Raw genomic sequence first — 15000 nt, 5'->3', positions numbered from 1 at the left:
CTTCCTTCCTCGAACCAAACCAACTTTCCTTACTTCCTTCCTCGAACCAAACCAACTTTCCTTGCTTCCTTCCTCGAACCCAACCAACTTTCCTTACTTCCTTCCTCGAACCAAACCAACTTTCCTTGCTTCCTTCCTCGAACCAAACCAACTTTCCTTACTTCCTTCCTCAAACAAACCAACTTTCCTTACTTCCTTCCTCGAACCAAACCAACTTTCCTTACTTCCTTCCTCAAACAAACCAACTTTCCTTACTTCCTTCCTCGAACCAAACCAACTTTCCTTACTTCCTTCCTCGAACCAAACCAACTTTCCTTACTTCCTTCCTCGAACCAAACCAACTTTCCTTGCTTCCTTCCTCGAACCCAACCAACTTTCCTTGCTTCCTTCCTCGAACCAAACCAACTTTCCTTACTTCCTTCCTCGAACCAAACCAACTTTCCTTACTTCCTTCCTCGAACCAAACCAACTTTCCTTGCTTCCTTCCTCGAACCCAACCAACTTTCCTTGCTTCCTTCCTCGAACCAAACCAACTTTCCTTACTTCCTTCCTCGAACCAAACCAACTTTCCTTACTTCCTTCCTCGAACCAAACCAACTTTCCTTGCTTCCTTCCTCGAACCCAACCAACTTTCCTTGCTTCCTTCCTCGAACCAAACCAACTTTCCTTACTTCCTTCCTCAAACAAACCAACTTTCCTTACTTCCTTCCTCGAACCAAACCAACTTTCCTTACTTCCTTCCTCAAACAAACCAACTTTCCTTACTTCCTTCCTCGAACCAAACCAACTTTCCTTACTTCCTTCCTCGAACCAAACCAACTTTCCTTACTTCCTTCCTCGAACCAAACCAACTTTCCTTACTTCCTTCCTCGAACCAAACCAACTTTCCTTGCTTCCTTCCTCGAACCAAACCAACTTTCCTTACTTCCTTCCTCGAACCAAACCAACTTTCCTTGCTTCCTTCCTCGAACCCAACCAACTTTCCTTGCTTCCTTCCTCGAACCAAACCAACTTTCCTTACTTCCTTCCTCGAACCAAACCAACTTTCCTTACTTCCTTCCTCGAACCAAACCAACTTTCCTTGCTTCCTTCCTCGAACCCAACCAACTTTCCTTACTTCCTTCCTCGAACCAAACCAACTTTCCTTGCTTCCTTCCTCGAACCCAACCAACTTTCCTTACTTCCTTCCTCGAACCAAACCAACTTTCCTTACTTCCTTCCTCGAACCAAACCAACTTTCCTTACTTCCTTCCTCGAACCAAACCAACTTTCCTTACTTCCTTCCTCGAACCAAACCAACTTTCCTTACTTCCTTCCTCGAACCCAACCAACTTTCCTTACTTCCTTCCTCGAACCAAACCAACTTTCCTTACTTCCTTCCTCGAACCAAACCAACTTTCCTTGCTTCCTTCCTCGAACCCAACCAACTTTCCTTGCTTCCTTCCTCGAACCAAACCAACTTTCCTTACTTCCTTCCTCGAACCAAACCAACTTTCCTTACTTCCTTCCTCGAACCAAACCAACTTTCCTTACTTCCTTCCTCGAACCAAACCAACTTTCCTTACTTCCTTCCTCGAACCCAACCAACTTTCCTTACTTCCTTCCTCGAACCAAACCAACTTTCCTTACTTCCTTCCTCGAACCAAACCAACTTTCCTTGCTTCCTTCCTCGAACCCAACCAACTTTCCTTGCTTCCTTCCTCGAACCAAACCAACTTTCCTTACTTCCTTCCTCGAACCAAACCAACTTTCCTTACTTCCTTCCTCGAACCAAACCAACTTTCCTTGCTTCCTTCCTCGAACCCAACCAACTTTCCTCGCTTTCTTCCTCGAACCAAACCAACTTTCCTTACTTCCTTCCTCGAACCAAACCAACTTTCCTTACTTCCTTCCTCGAACCAAACCAACTTTCCTTACTTCCTTCCTCGAACCAAACCAACTTTCCTTACTTCCTTCCTCGAACCAAACCAACTTTCCTTGCTTCCTTGCTCACTTCCCTCCCTTCCCAGCAGAGACAAATGACTGGGAGAGCATCGTCCTGTACGAAGGGACGCCAGCAGACAACTACACTTTTCTTGAGGTCAGCCAAGAGGTCATTCCCGGAGACGTCTTCTTCATTCAAGGACCCGTCTTGAGGAGGTGGGTTAGAGGGCTTGGCTTTTGGGGCATTTCCTCCCCTTTTTTATTTGTTTTTTTTCCTTTTATTCTTATTTTCTTTTTTCTTCTTTTTCCTTTTTTATTTTTCGATTATCATCTTTATTTTCTTGTGTTTTTTTTTTGTTCTTTTTTATTATATTCTTATGCTGCGTGGTTTTTCTTCTTCGTTGTTGATTTTTTTTCGCTCTTTGATTTTTTTCTGTTTTTATTTATTTTTTATTTTGCTTAATTTCTCTCTTTTTTTTTTTGGGGGGGGGGTAATTTTTTCTTCTTCTACTTCTGTTTTATTTTGTCGTATTTTTGGTCTGATTCTTTTCTCATTCAGATACTTTTATCTATTCTATATTCTTCTTCTCCTTCTCCTCCTTCTCTTCGTCTTCTTCTTCTCCTCTTTTTCTTCTTCATCTCCTCCTCCTCTTTCTCCTCCTTGTACATCTCCTTCTACTATAATACTTTTTTTCTTCTCCTTTATTTCATTTCGCTTTGTTTTTTTTCTATTCTCTTTCTACTTCATCTTCTTTTATTCTTCCATTTATTTCATTTTTTGTCTTTCGTCACCATTGCGATTTTAGCCATTTTTCTTATTTTTTTTTTGTCTCCTTTGATATTTTTTCTTCATCCAATGGCGTCTTTTAATAAGTTCGGTTTTGGATTAATTATCATCTCTTTCTATTCCTCTTTATTCCTCTCTCTTTCATCGGCTTAAAAAAATGTAATTTCTCATCTTTACTTTGCGTTACATTCGTACATTGTCTTTGTTCATTTGTTTCATAATTTCTGTTTATCATCATGTAACATATTGCTGTTGATCCTTTCGCTCATCACATTATTTTCTTCTTTCCTTTTTTTTATTACATATTTTTAAATCCAATTCTTATATACGTCCTCTTTTTTCCTTATATCAGTTTCTTATTTCCTCTTCATTCTTCCCCACAGACCATGATTTTTATCCAATTCTCACACACACCTTCTTTCTCCCTTATTTCTTCTTCTTCTTTAATAGCTTCTTATTTTCTCTTCTCTCCTCCCACAAGCCATATATATATATATATATATATATATATATATATATATATATATATATATATATATATATATACATATATATATATATATATATATATATATATATATATATATATATATATATATATTTATCCAATTCTCACACATTCTCTTTCTCCCTTATTGCTTCTTCAATAACCTTATTTTCTCTTCTCTCCTCCCCATAAACCATATATTTTTTTATCCATCCAATTCCCTCACACATCCTCTTTCTCCCTTTCTTCTTCTTCAATAACTTCTTACTTTCCTCTTCTCTCCTCCCACAGACCATATTTTTTTATCCAGTTCTCACTCACACCTTTCTCCCTTTCTTCCCCTTCTTCAATAACTTCTTATTTCCTCTTCTCCTCTTCTCTCCTCCACACAGACCACTCGAGTCATCGGATTCCCCCACAGAAGACCCTCCTGAAGGCGACACAGTAGACGGGGAACAGACAAGCTTCGAGCACCTCTTCAGCGCTGTTGTCAAACGTCCTTCTAAACTGCAGATTAATCACACTTGTTATATTACCGGTGAAGATGTTGTGCTCACCGTGTTTCATGCGGTGGGTGTTCTCTCGAGAGGCTGTGTGTGGGTGTAGTGTTGGTGGAGTGTGTTGTGTGTGGGTGTAGTGTTGGTGGAGTGTGTTGTGTGTTTGTAGTGTGTAGCGTGTAGTGTGGGTGTGTATATGTAGTGTGTAGTGTGTATATGTAGTGTGTAGTGTGTATATGTAGTGTGTATTGTGTATATATAGTGTGTAGTGTGTATATATAGTGCGTAGTGTGTAGTGTGTATATATAGTGTGCAGTGTGTATGTATAGTGTTTATGTGTCTGTTTAGTGCGTTATGTTTAGTCTAGTGTAGTATGTGTGTGCGTTCTTGTGCATGTAGTGTGTACGCATCTACGTACACATCATATACACGCCTCCATCTATTTACTCATCCATTCATCTATGCACAGAACACGAGCGAGGTCCTGGGCTCGGCTGTGACCTCCTGCCAGTGGATCATCGAGAACATGACCTTCGCCGTGTCACAGGTCGAGACGGAGGAGTTCAACGCTTTCATTAACCTCGACCCGCCGTACTTCGTGAGGTTAGTGGCTGGTGGTTGTTATTGGTGGTGGTGATGTTGTTGCTGTTGTTGTTATTGGCGTTCCTATTGTTGTTGTTGGTGGTGATGGTGATGGTGGTGGTGTTGTTATTGGTGGTGGTGATGTTATTGGTGTTGCTATTGTTGTTGTTGGTGGTGATGTTGTTGTTGTTGTTATTGGTGTTGCTATTGTTGTTGGTGGTGATGATGTTGTTCTTGTTATTGGTGTTGCTATTGTTGTTGTTGGTGGTGTTAACTGCTTCTTTATTGCATTGGCTGTTGTTGTCATAACGCGGATGCTTTTCATCCTTATGGGTCCACTTGTATCTATATCTATCGCCATGAAAAAGTTTCTTCATAACTATCATCAAAATCATCTTTAGGATAATTTAAGTCGGTATCATTACTATCATTCATATTTTTATTAAAATTTTTAACATCTTGATCCACATATCCACATAAAGGTAAAACACGCGATTTTGCACTGGCGTTGATATCCACTTCGTAAGTATTTGGAAAAGAAAGAGGGAGAAGACACACCGCTGAAATAAATCTTTGGATACAATAAAAGAAAAGAAAAAAATATATTTTCACCGAATAAACTACATTTTTTTCCAGAAGGAGCCTTAGTTTTCTATGAATTGGTTTTCAGTTTTTTCTTCGTAATATATTATGATTTTCTTTCTTTCTTTCTTTCTTTCTTTTTTTTTCTAGGGGGGGCGGAGTGAAAATAAAACAGAAATTTCCTTAAATAGGCATATCTTTCAAAAATCTTCACATCATAGAAATATCACGTTTTTTTATCTTCCTTTATTCACAATTTTCTCCTTGTCTTTCTAATCGTATCCAATTTTCCTATCTTATCCACATAAAAATGTAAAAATGTCTCTACCGTGTTTTTTTTTTCAAAAATATCAAAATTTCCTTCCTGTCTTCCTAAAAGTAACACATTTTCTTCTGTCTTTCCAAAAAACAAATATTTTTTCCCTGTCTTCCTAATATTACATCTCCCTCCCATTCTTCCTAAGAGTATTAGATTTCCAAACTTATCTTCCTAAAATAGTGCATTTTCCTCCCCGTCTTCCTAAAAGTATCAACATTTCCTTCTTGTATTCCAATTCTTCCTGTCATCCTAAAAAGAAAGAAAATATCTCCCTTTCATCCTAAAAAGAAGAAAAAAGTCCCTTCTTGTCATCCTAAAAAGAAGAAAAAATCCCTCCTTGTCTTCCTTAAAAACAAAAAAAACCCTCCCTTTCATCCTAAAAAGGAAAAAAATTCTCCCTTTCATCCTAAAAAGAAGGAAAAAATAACTCCCTGTCTTCCTAAAAGTACCACAATTTTTCCCCAACAGGTCAGACGTGGCGTTCAACCTCTCAGTCCAGGTCGACAAGTCAGGGCCGATGGACCTCAACTTCACCATTCCTCCTATCAGTCACGTGACCTCTTATTTCATACCGGGTTAGTATTTTTGCAGATTTTTTTTATTTATCTATCTTTTTTTTTAATTGTGTGAGGAAATGGATGAAGTTGGTTATACCGGGTTAGTATTTTTGTAGATTTATTTATTTATCTTTTTTTTTAATTGTGTGAGGAAATAAATGAAGTTGGGATATAGGGGTTTGTTAATAGTTTGGAGGAAATGTTCGTTGAAATTCTATTTTAAAAGATTAAGGATCTATGTTTATTTATTTATCTATCTATTTTTTAAATTGTGTCAGGAGTATTTTTGTAGATTTATTTATTTATCAATTTTTTTTAACTGTATGAGGAAATGGGTGAAGTTGGGATATAGGGGTTTGTTGATGATAAGAAATGTTCGTTGAAGTTATATTTTCAGAGATTAAGGATGTATGTTATTTTTTTTAGAGGTGACAGCTGTTTTCAGAAATTTTTGGATGGTTTGGTTTGTGTTTTGCCTTGGATTACAAGCGGTTGACTTTCATATCACTTTATCTTTCATTCTCTGTCTGTCTGTTTGTCTTTCGTCCTTCCTCTCTCCTTTCTTTCTCTTTCTCTCTGTCTCTGTCTCGCTCTCTCTCTCTCTCTCTCTCTCTCTCTCTCTCTCTCTCTCTCTCTCTCTCTCTCTCTCTCTCTCTCTCTCTCTCTCTCTCTCTCTCTCTCTCTCTCTCTCTCTCTCTCTCTCTCTCATTCTCTCTCTCTTTCGCTCTCTTCATCCTCATCCTCACTTCTTCTTCTACCTCTTCTTCTTCTCCTTCTCCATCTCCCTTGCTCACCTCCACCCTCCCGTCCTCCCTCCCTCCCCCCACCCGCAGACGACCTCCCAGCGGGCCCCGAGAGCCACATCCTCAACCTCACCGCCCACGTCGGTGTCCCTGGCGTCTACGTGGCCTTCTTGGAGGGGGAGAACAAGCACAACCTCGACTCGGATCCTGTCGTGACCTACGTTGACCTGGTCGTCCAGCATCCCGTGGTCCAGACGTGGGAGGTTTGGCCTGACGATGAAATTTGGGCTTTCAAGATCCCTTCGGAAGGTGAGGAGAGAAGGGGGTTTTGGTTCGTTGGGGTTGTGGTGGGGTTGTGGGTTGTGGTGGGGTTGGGTTGTTTGAGTAGGTTTTTGTGAAGGGGAAAAAATGAAACCTCCTCTCCACCCCCTAGAGGCTTCCTTCCGCTTCAAACCCATACTCCCCCCCCACACCCCCCGAAAAAAAATCCTCCTTTCCCAACAGAGCCTTCCTTACCCCCCCCCCTAAATAATAAAAATGAAAAAAATATATAAAAAATAGAACAAAATAAAAAAATGAAACCTCTTTCCTTCCCCCCAGAGGCTTCCTTCCGCATCAACCCCATAACCCCCCCCCCCAAAAAAAAAAAAAAAAAAATCCTTTCCCAACAGGGGGCTACCTTACCCCTCCCCTCAAAAAAACAAAACAAAACAGAAAAGAACTGAAAAAATATTAAAAAAATAAAGCAAAATAAAAAAATTAAACCTCTCTCCCCCCCCCCAGAGGCTTCCTTCCGCTTCAACCCCATAACCCCCCCAAAAAAAAAATCTTCCTTTCCCGACCCTCAAAAAAAAAAAATAAAAAAAAAATGAAACCACTTTCCACCCCCAGAGGCTTCCTTCCACTTCAACGACACGGCAGGACTCCCCCTCCCTCCTCCTCCCTCTTCGACCTCCATCCCCCCCAAGAAAAGAATCTTCCTTTCCCAACAGAGGCTACTTTACCCCCCCCCCAAAAAAAAAAAAAAAAAAAAAAAATATATAAAATAAAACAAAATAAAAAATTAAACCTCTTTCTCCCCCCCCCCCCCAGAGGCTTCCTTCCTCTTAAGAAAATGGGGGGAAAAATGAAAGCTCTTTCTTGCCCCCCAGACGCTTCCTTTCGCATCAACCCCATACCCCCCCCCCAAAAAAAAAAAAAAACTTTCCCAACAGGGGGCTACCTTACCGAAAAAAATGAAACCTCTTTCCTTCCCCCCAGAGGCTTCCTTCCGCTTCAACGACACGGCCGGACTCCCCTTCCCGACCAACGCCACCGCCTTCATCAACTGGGGAGACCTGACGGGCCAGGATGTCGTGCCCTTCGAAGACCCGGGCGACGGGATGCCCCTGTTCAACCACACGTACACGGAGGACGGGGTGTACACGGTGGAGGTGTTCATCTTCAACGACGTGTCGGGCTGCAACATCACGTGTAATGTGAGTCTGTTTTTTTTTTTTTTTTGTTTTTTTTTTTTTTTTTTTTTTTTTTTTTTTTTGGGGGAGGGAGGGAGGTGGGGTGGGGGGGTGGCTCGGGTTGCGGGATGGGGTGTTGTTTGATGGTTGTTGTTATTATTATCGGTGTTATTGTTGTTGATGTTATCATTATCATCGTCATCATCATCACCACCATTACCACCATCATCATCATCCTCATCCCCATCAACAACACCATCATCATCATCATCATCATCAACATTATCATCATCATCATCATCATTATCATCACTATCATCGTCATCACCACCACCATCATCATCACTATCACCATCTCCACCACCACCACCACGCCCCTTCTCCTCTTAATCATCACCACCACTATCATCATCATCATCATAATCACCATTCCCACCAACACCATTACCATCACCATCCTTTCACCATCATCAACCATAAACAACAGCAACAAATAGACCGATACAACAACAACGTAAAAATAAGGGCGACAGAAATAAATAGATAAAATAAAATAGTATAAAAAACGAAAGAGAAATAAATAGATAAGATTAAATGATAATAATAACAATTTAAAGAATACCACACACAAAAAGAAGAGAAATAAAAATAAATAGGTAAAATAAAATAATAATAAAAACACGAAATAATAATAAGACAGGTGACGATCGTGGAGGAGACCAAGGACCTCCAGATGTAAAAAAAAAAAAAAAAAATCAATAAATAGGTAAACTAAAACAACATAAAAACACGAAATAATAATAAAACAGGTGACGATCGTGGAGGAGATCCAGAACCTCCACATGTACAAAAAAAAATATATATATAAATAGATAAAATGAATGAATAGAAAAAATAATGATAAAGAATAGGTAAACCAAAACAATAATAGAAACACGAAATAATAATAAAAAACAGGTGACCATCGTGGAGGAGATCAAGGACCTCCTGATGTACAAAAAAAAGTAAAAAAAAAAAAATAATAATAAATAAATAAAATAAATGAATAGGTAAACCAAAACAATATTAGAAACGAAATAATAATAATAAAACAGGTGACGATCGTGGAGGAGATCCAGGACCTCCAGATGTACAAAAAAAAGTAAAAAAAAAGTAAAAAAAAATAAATAAATAAAATAAAAATTAAAAAATATATAAAATAAATAGGTAAACCAAAACAATAATAAAAACACGAAACAATAATAATAAACAGGTGACGATCGTGGAGGAGATCCAGGACCTCCACATGTACAACCGCTACTACCCGACCCTCGCCTTCACGGAGGAGAGGAGGGGCTTCGGCGTCGGAGGCAACGTCTTCCCGGCGGACAAGAACGTTAGCTTCTTCCCCGTCCTGACGAGGGGTGAGTTTGTTTGTTTGTTGGGTGTTTTGTTTTGTTTGTTTGTGTCTGTCTCTCTCTTTGTTTGTCTGTTTGTTTGTTTCTTTGTTTGTCTCTCTCTCTGTTTGTTTCTTTCTTTGTCTCTCTCTCTCTTTGTTTGTTTGTTTCTTTCTGTCTCTCTCTCTGTTTGTTTATTTGTTTCTTTTTTGTTTCTGTATGTCTGTCTTTTTCTCTCTGCATCGGTCTCTCTGTCTGTCTCTCTCTCTTTCTCTCTTTTAGGTTAGAAGTCTCCTTCTTTGTCTCTCTCTCTCTCTTTCTCTCACTCTCTCTCTCTCTCTCTCTCTCTCTCTCTCTCTCTCTCTCTCTCTCTCTCTCTCTCTCTCTCTCTCTCTCTCTCTCTCTCTCTCTCTCTTTCAAAAGTCAAACCAGTAAAACAAAATAGATATCTATTATCTTAAAGAAAATGCATCCGATGGAAGTTGTGTCCTTCCTTATACAATAGATAATCTTTAAAAAATGATAATGTAGATAATCTAATTTCCTCTTTTACCCAATCTCTGTCCCTACATTACTAATTTTAAAAGATTAATGCTCCAGACAGCGTGTGGGAAACATGCCCGTTGCATATTTCAGGAATAATAATGATATATATCGCAAATTTCGCAGTTGAGATTTTCTTCCTGCAATTGCAAGGATAACTCACTCCCGTAATTCAAACGACAGACATTGATTAGTTTGAGTTACAGGGATGATTACCCAAAAAGAAAGAAAGAAAGAAAAAGAGAAATGCAATTAAAAGTGTTACAGATGATCAGGCATCCTGCATATAAAGCAAACTGCACAGGAAATTTGTAACACACACACACACACACACACACACACACACACACACACACACACACACACACACACACACACACACACACACACACACACACACACACACACACACACACACACACACACACACACACACATGTATATATTAACCTTCAATCATATTACAAATTGCAGGGTCGATATACAGTTACGTAGTCCGAAACGTGACAACCAACCAGACGATCTTTACATACGAGGTCCCTGATCCCTTCGAGCCAGCGAGTCACCCATTTCACCATCATTTCCGTATGGTAAGTGTCGTTAATGGTGATGTAGCGTCACTGTGATTGTTGTACTTGTTATGACTGCTTTAATGATAGTTTAGAAAATGAGTTATGATTGTTAATGGTGATGTAGCGTCACTGCGATTGTTGTACTTGTTATGACTGCTTTAATGATATTTTAGAAAATGAGTTATGATTGTTAATGGTGATGTAGCGTCACTGTGATTGTTGTACTTGTTATGACTGCTTTAATGATAGTTTAGAAAGTAAGTTATGATTGTTAATGGTGATGTAGCGTCACTGTGATTGTTGTACTTGTTATGACTGCTTTAATGATAGTTTAGAAAATGTGTTATGATTGTTATGATTGTTTTGTTGTTTATAGTTGTTCTGGTGATTATGTGTTGTTATTGTTCTGTGCTCGTTACTGCTTTTGTGATGGTGTAATATTTATGATGTGTTATGTATACGTACTGTACACTCTATGTATATTTCTCCCGCCTTTTTCTCCTTCCTTCCTTTTTCTCAACCCCCTTTCCTTCCATTTTCTCATTCATTTCTTCTTCCATCATTCGTCTTTCACCTATCCTTCCTCTCTTCCTCCTCCCCCCTCCCCCTTTCTCACCCCATCATACCTTCCTCTCTTTCCTTTTCTCCCTTCCTCCTCCTCCTCCTCCTCCTCTCCTTCTTCTTCTTCTTCCTCCTCCTCCTCCTCCTCCTCTTCTCCTTCCTCCTCCTCCTCCTCTTCTTCTTCATCTTTTTCATCTTCCTCCTTCTCCCTCTCCTTCTTCTTTTTCTCCTTCCTCCTCTCCTCCTCCTCTTCTTCTTCTGCTCCTCCTCCTCCTCTTCCTCTTCTTCTTCTTCATCATCATCTTTCTCCTGCTGCTCCTATTCTTCTTCCTCTTCCTTCCTGTTCTTCTTCTTTCTTTTCCTTCTTCTTTTTCTTCTGTGTTCTTCTTCTTCTTCTTCTATGTTCTTTTTCTTCTATCTTCTTCTTCCATCTTCTTCTTCTTCTTCATCATCATCTTCCTCCTGCTGCTCTTATTCTTCTTCTCCTCCTCCTCTTCTTCTTTCTTCTTCTTCTTCTTCTTTTTCTTCTTCTTCTTCGTCTTCTTCTAATTCTTCTTCTTCTTCTTCTTCTTCTTCTCCTTCGTCTTCTTCTACTTCTTCCTCTTCTTCTTCTTCTTCCGGTTCTTCTTCTTCCTCTTCTTCTTCATCATCTTCCTCCTCGTCGTCGTCTTCATCCTCTTCTTCGTCTTCGTCCTCATCATCATCTTCCTCTTCTTCTTCTTCTTCTTCCTCCTCCTTCTCCCCCTTCCCCCTCCCCCTCCCCCTCCCCCTCCTCCTCCTCCTCCTCCTCCTCCTCCTCCTCCTCCTCCTCATCCTCCTCCTCCTCCTCCTCCTTTTCCTCCTCCTCCTTTTCCTCCTCCTCCTCCTCCTCCTCCCCCCCCCCCCAGGAAGGCTTGGTGAACGTCTCGGTGACCGCCATCAACTTGTTCGAATCCGTGACGCTCGAGCTCTTCTTCGAGATTTCGGGAATCGTTCGAGGCCTCGAGCTGTTCGAGTTCGGCGAAGTCAAGCCCATGGTAGGTGTGAAAAAAGGGGGGTGGTGATGGGGGGTTGGGGAATGGGGGGTGGGGAAATAGGGGGTTAGGTAGTGTGAAATGATTCAGATATGAAATTAGGAAGCACAAGTAAAGGTATCAAATCATGTTATTAGAAATCAAAGAAGTAGTGAAAGACAAATTAAAACAAAAAAAGAAACAGAGAACAAGTAAAAATTAGAGCCAATGACGTCGGAACTAAGGCTCGAAAGAAATTAAATTTTAAGAAAAGAAGTCACGATTGAAGTAATCAAAGAAGTTAGACCTGAATAAAATCCAAGAACCAAAATTTGATGAAAAAAGGCCAAGAAGTAAAAAAAAAAAAAGTAAACCTCAAATATGAAATCAAAAAACCCAAAACTCAAAACTTGACAATTCAAAGAAACCAAATTAAAAAAAACAAACAAAACCAACAAACACCAAAAATCTAACCCCAAACCCAAATTAAAAACAAACCCTAACCCCCTCCCCCTTTTTCCTTCCCCCCCTCTCCCCCAGGGCCACGTCCAGACCGTGCAAGTCAACCTCTACAGCCTCGGGGTCGGGACGTGCCTGATGGTGGCCTGGGGCGACAAGACTCAGTTCGAGTTCATGGGCGAAGAGGCCGTTTGTGCGTCTAAGTACGAGATGGAATACTTCTCGAACAGGCCTCTGGAACTTCAGATGAACTTCACGCATGTTTATATGTGAGTGGGGGGAAGGGGGGGTATTTGTTTGTGAGGGTTTTTTATTTTATTAACTTGTTTATTTATTTATTTTTGTCTGGGTTCCTTTCCTCTTTTTAGTGAAGTTCGAGGTGGATTACTTTTCGGATAGGCCCCTGGAACTTCAGATGAACTTCACGCATGTTTATATGTGAGTGGGGGGAAGGGGGGGTATTTGTTTGTGAGGGTTTTTTATTTTATTAACTTGTTTATTTATTTATTTTTGTCTGGGTTCCTTTCCTCTTTTTAGTGAAGTTCGAGGTGGATTACTTTTCGGATAGGCCCCTGGAACTTCAGATGAACTTCACGCATGTTTATATGTGAGTGGGGGGAAGGGGGGTATTTGTTTGTGAGGGGTTTTTATTTTATTAATTTGTTTATTTTTTATTTTTTGTCTGGGTTATTTTCCTATTTTGGTGAAGTTCGAGGTGGATTACTTTTCGGATAGGCCCCTGGAACTTCAGATGAACTTCACGCATGTTTATATGTGAGTGGGGGGAAGGGGGGGGGGGTTATATGTCTGTGGGGAAGTTTTATTTTTTATTTTTTAAAATTTATTCTTTATTTTTATTTTTATTTTTTTGGGGGTTACTTTCCTCTTTTTATTGAAGTTCGAGATGGAATACTTTTCGGACAGGCCTCTGGAACTTCAGATGAACTTCACGCATGTTTATATGTAAGTGGGGGAAGGGGGGGGGCATTTGTTTGTGAGGGAAGTTTTATTTTATTTATTTATTTTTGTCTGGGTTCCTTTCCTCTTTTTAGTGAAGTTCGAGATGGATTACTTTTTGGACAGGCCCTTGGAACTTCAGATGATCTTCACGCATGTTTATATGTGAGTTTGGGAAGTTTTATTGGTTTGATTTTGTCAGATTTATTTTCCTCTTTTTTAAAAAGTAATAGACTGATCACCTCTTGGACAGGCCTCTTGAACTTCAGATGGACTTCACGTATGTTTATATATGAGCAGGGAAGTTTCATTTGACTGTAGGGGAAGTTTTGTCTGTACGATTTATTTGTATAATTAATTTTCCTTTTTTGAAGTATGTGGTGAATTATTATTATTATTATTATTATTATTACTCTTCGGACCAAACTCCATGAAGTTTATATGTGAGTGGGGGAAGTTATTTATTTGTCTGATTTATTTACGTTTTTTTTGGGGGTAGGGGGGTTGGGTGCTTTGTGGTTCTTGTTTTTGTTATTGTTTTTCTTTGAGGTTTTGTATCTTTGAATGTGTTTGTGCGACCTCTCGAACTTCAACTTCACGAAGGTATGTATTTTTTTTTTAATTATTCATTAGGTGGGGGTGGGTGGGTGGCTAGGTGGGGTTACACTCGTTATTTTAAAATGCCTACCACTGTATTACCCCCTCCCCCACGCCTCCCTACCCCCAGAACCTCATCCCCTCATTCCTCACACTTCAACCCCTCTCCTAATAACCCCTCCCCACTTTAGTGTCACCTCCTCGCCCCCCCCTTCCCATTCACATAGCCTCTCTCTTCACCCTTCCTCTCACACCAGGAAAAAGTATATTGAATATCAACCTCTCCCCCTCCCTGTCCAACTTCACCTTTTCCCCTCCCCCAGTCCAACCTCACCCCTTTCCACTCCTCCCCCTTCCCTCCCCCTCCCCCACCCCTGTCCACCTCGCTCCCTCTCAACCCCCTTTCTCCCATCAGGAAAAACGATATATTCAATATTCTCTCCCTCCTCTCTGCTAACCTCACCACCTCCCCTCTCCCCCCAGGAAAAACGGCCTGTTCAACATCATCCCCTCCCCTCAGAAGCCGAATCCTCCCCCCCTTCCACTCCTCCCCCTCCCCCTCTCCCCCCAGGAAAAACGGGTGTTCAACATCACCCCCTTCCCCTCCCCAGTCCAACGTCCCCCCCCCCTTCTCCCTCCCTCTGAAACCAATCCCCCTCATCCTCCCCTGTCCAACATCACCAGCTCCCACTCCCACTAATTCCTCCTCCCCACCCCTCCCCCTCCCCTGTTCAATCTCACCCCTTCCCTTCCCTCCTTCCCCCTTCCTCCCTCCTCCCCCTCAACCTCACCCCCTCACCCCCCTCTCCCCCCCAGGGAGAACGGCGTGTTCAACATCACGGCCGTCGCCTTCAACCAAGTGAGCGTCGAGACCCGCACCCTCATGTTCGTGGTGTCGGACTACGCGTGCAACCCTCCGTCCGTGTCCATCGTGGGGCAGGCCAGGTACTACCTCCACGCCGTCAGGGTCCGGAAGAGCCGCGAGAACCCCTTCTTCACCCGGGCCCTCGTC

The 15000-nt window shown here is 41.0% G+C and overlaps 1 protein-coding gene across 1 annotated transcript in view; it reads left to right on the top strand.

Annotated features, from left to right (window-relative positions):
- Nucleotides 1-15000, top strand: part of LOC113814648 (uncharacterized) — a 40087-nt gene that overhangs the window by 23630 nt on the left and 1457 nt on the right. Inside the window, exons 13-23 of the mRNA XM_070121456.1 lie at nucleotides 2010-2139; nucleotides 3590-3767; nucleotides 4164-4297; nucleotides 5646-5752; nucleotides 6568-6786; nucleotides 7738-7955; nucleotides 9184-9334; nucleotides 10325-10440; nucleotides 11871-11999; nucleotides 12516-12703; nucleotides 14805-15000. The exon at nucleotides 14805-15000 is cut by the window's right edge and continues 26 nt beyond it. Of these exons, the coding sequence (XP_069977557.1) occupies nucleotides 2010-2139; nucleotides 3590-3767; nucleotides 4164-4297; nucleotides 5646-5752; nucleotides 6568-6786; nucleotides 7738-7955; nucleotides 9184-9334; nucleotides 10325-10440; nucleotides 11871-11999; nucleotides 12516-12703; nucleotides 14805-15000 (1766 nt within the window). The remainder of the gene's footprint in view (nucleotides 1-2009; nucleotides 2140-3589; nucleotides 3768-4163; nucleotides 4298-5645; nucleotides 5753-6567; nucleotides 6787-7737; nucleotides 7956-9183; nucleotides 9335-10324; nucleotides 10441-11870; nucleotides 12000-12515; nucleotides 12704-14804) is intronic.

The sequence above is a fragment of the Penaeus vannamei genome, chromosome 4, assembly GCF_042767895.1.
Source record: "Penaeus vannamei isolate JL-2024 chromosome 4, ASM4276789v1, whole genome shotgun sequence".
Classification (NCBI taxonomy): Eukaryota; Metazoa; Arthropoda; class Malacostraca; order Decapoda; family Penaeidae; genus Penaeus; species Penaeus vannamei.
The sequence above is the reverse complement of the archived record's forward strand: the minus strand, read 5'-3'. Positions and strand labels throughout refer to the sequence as shown.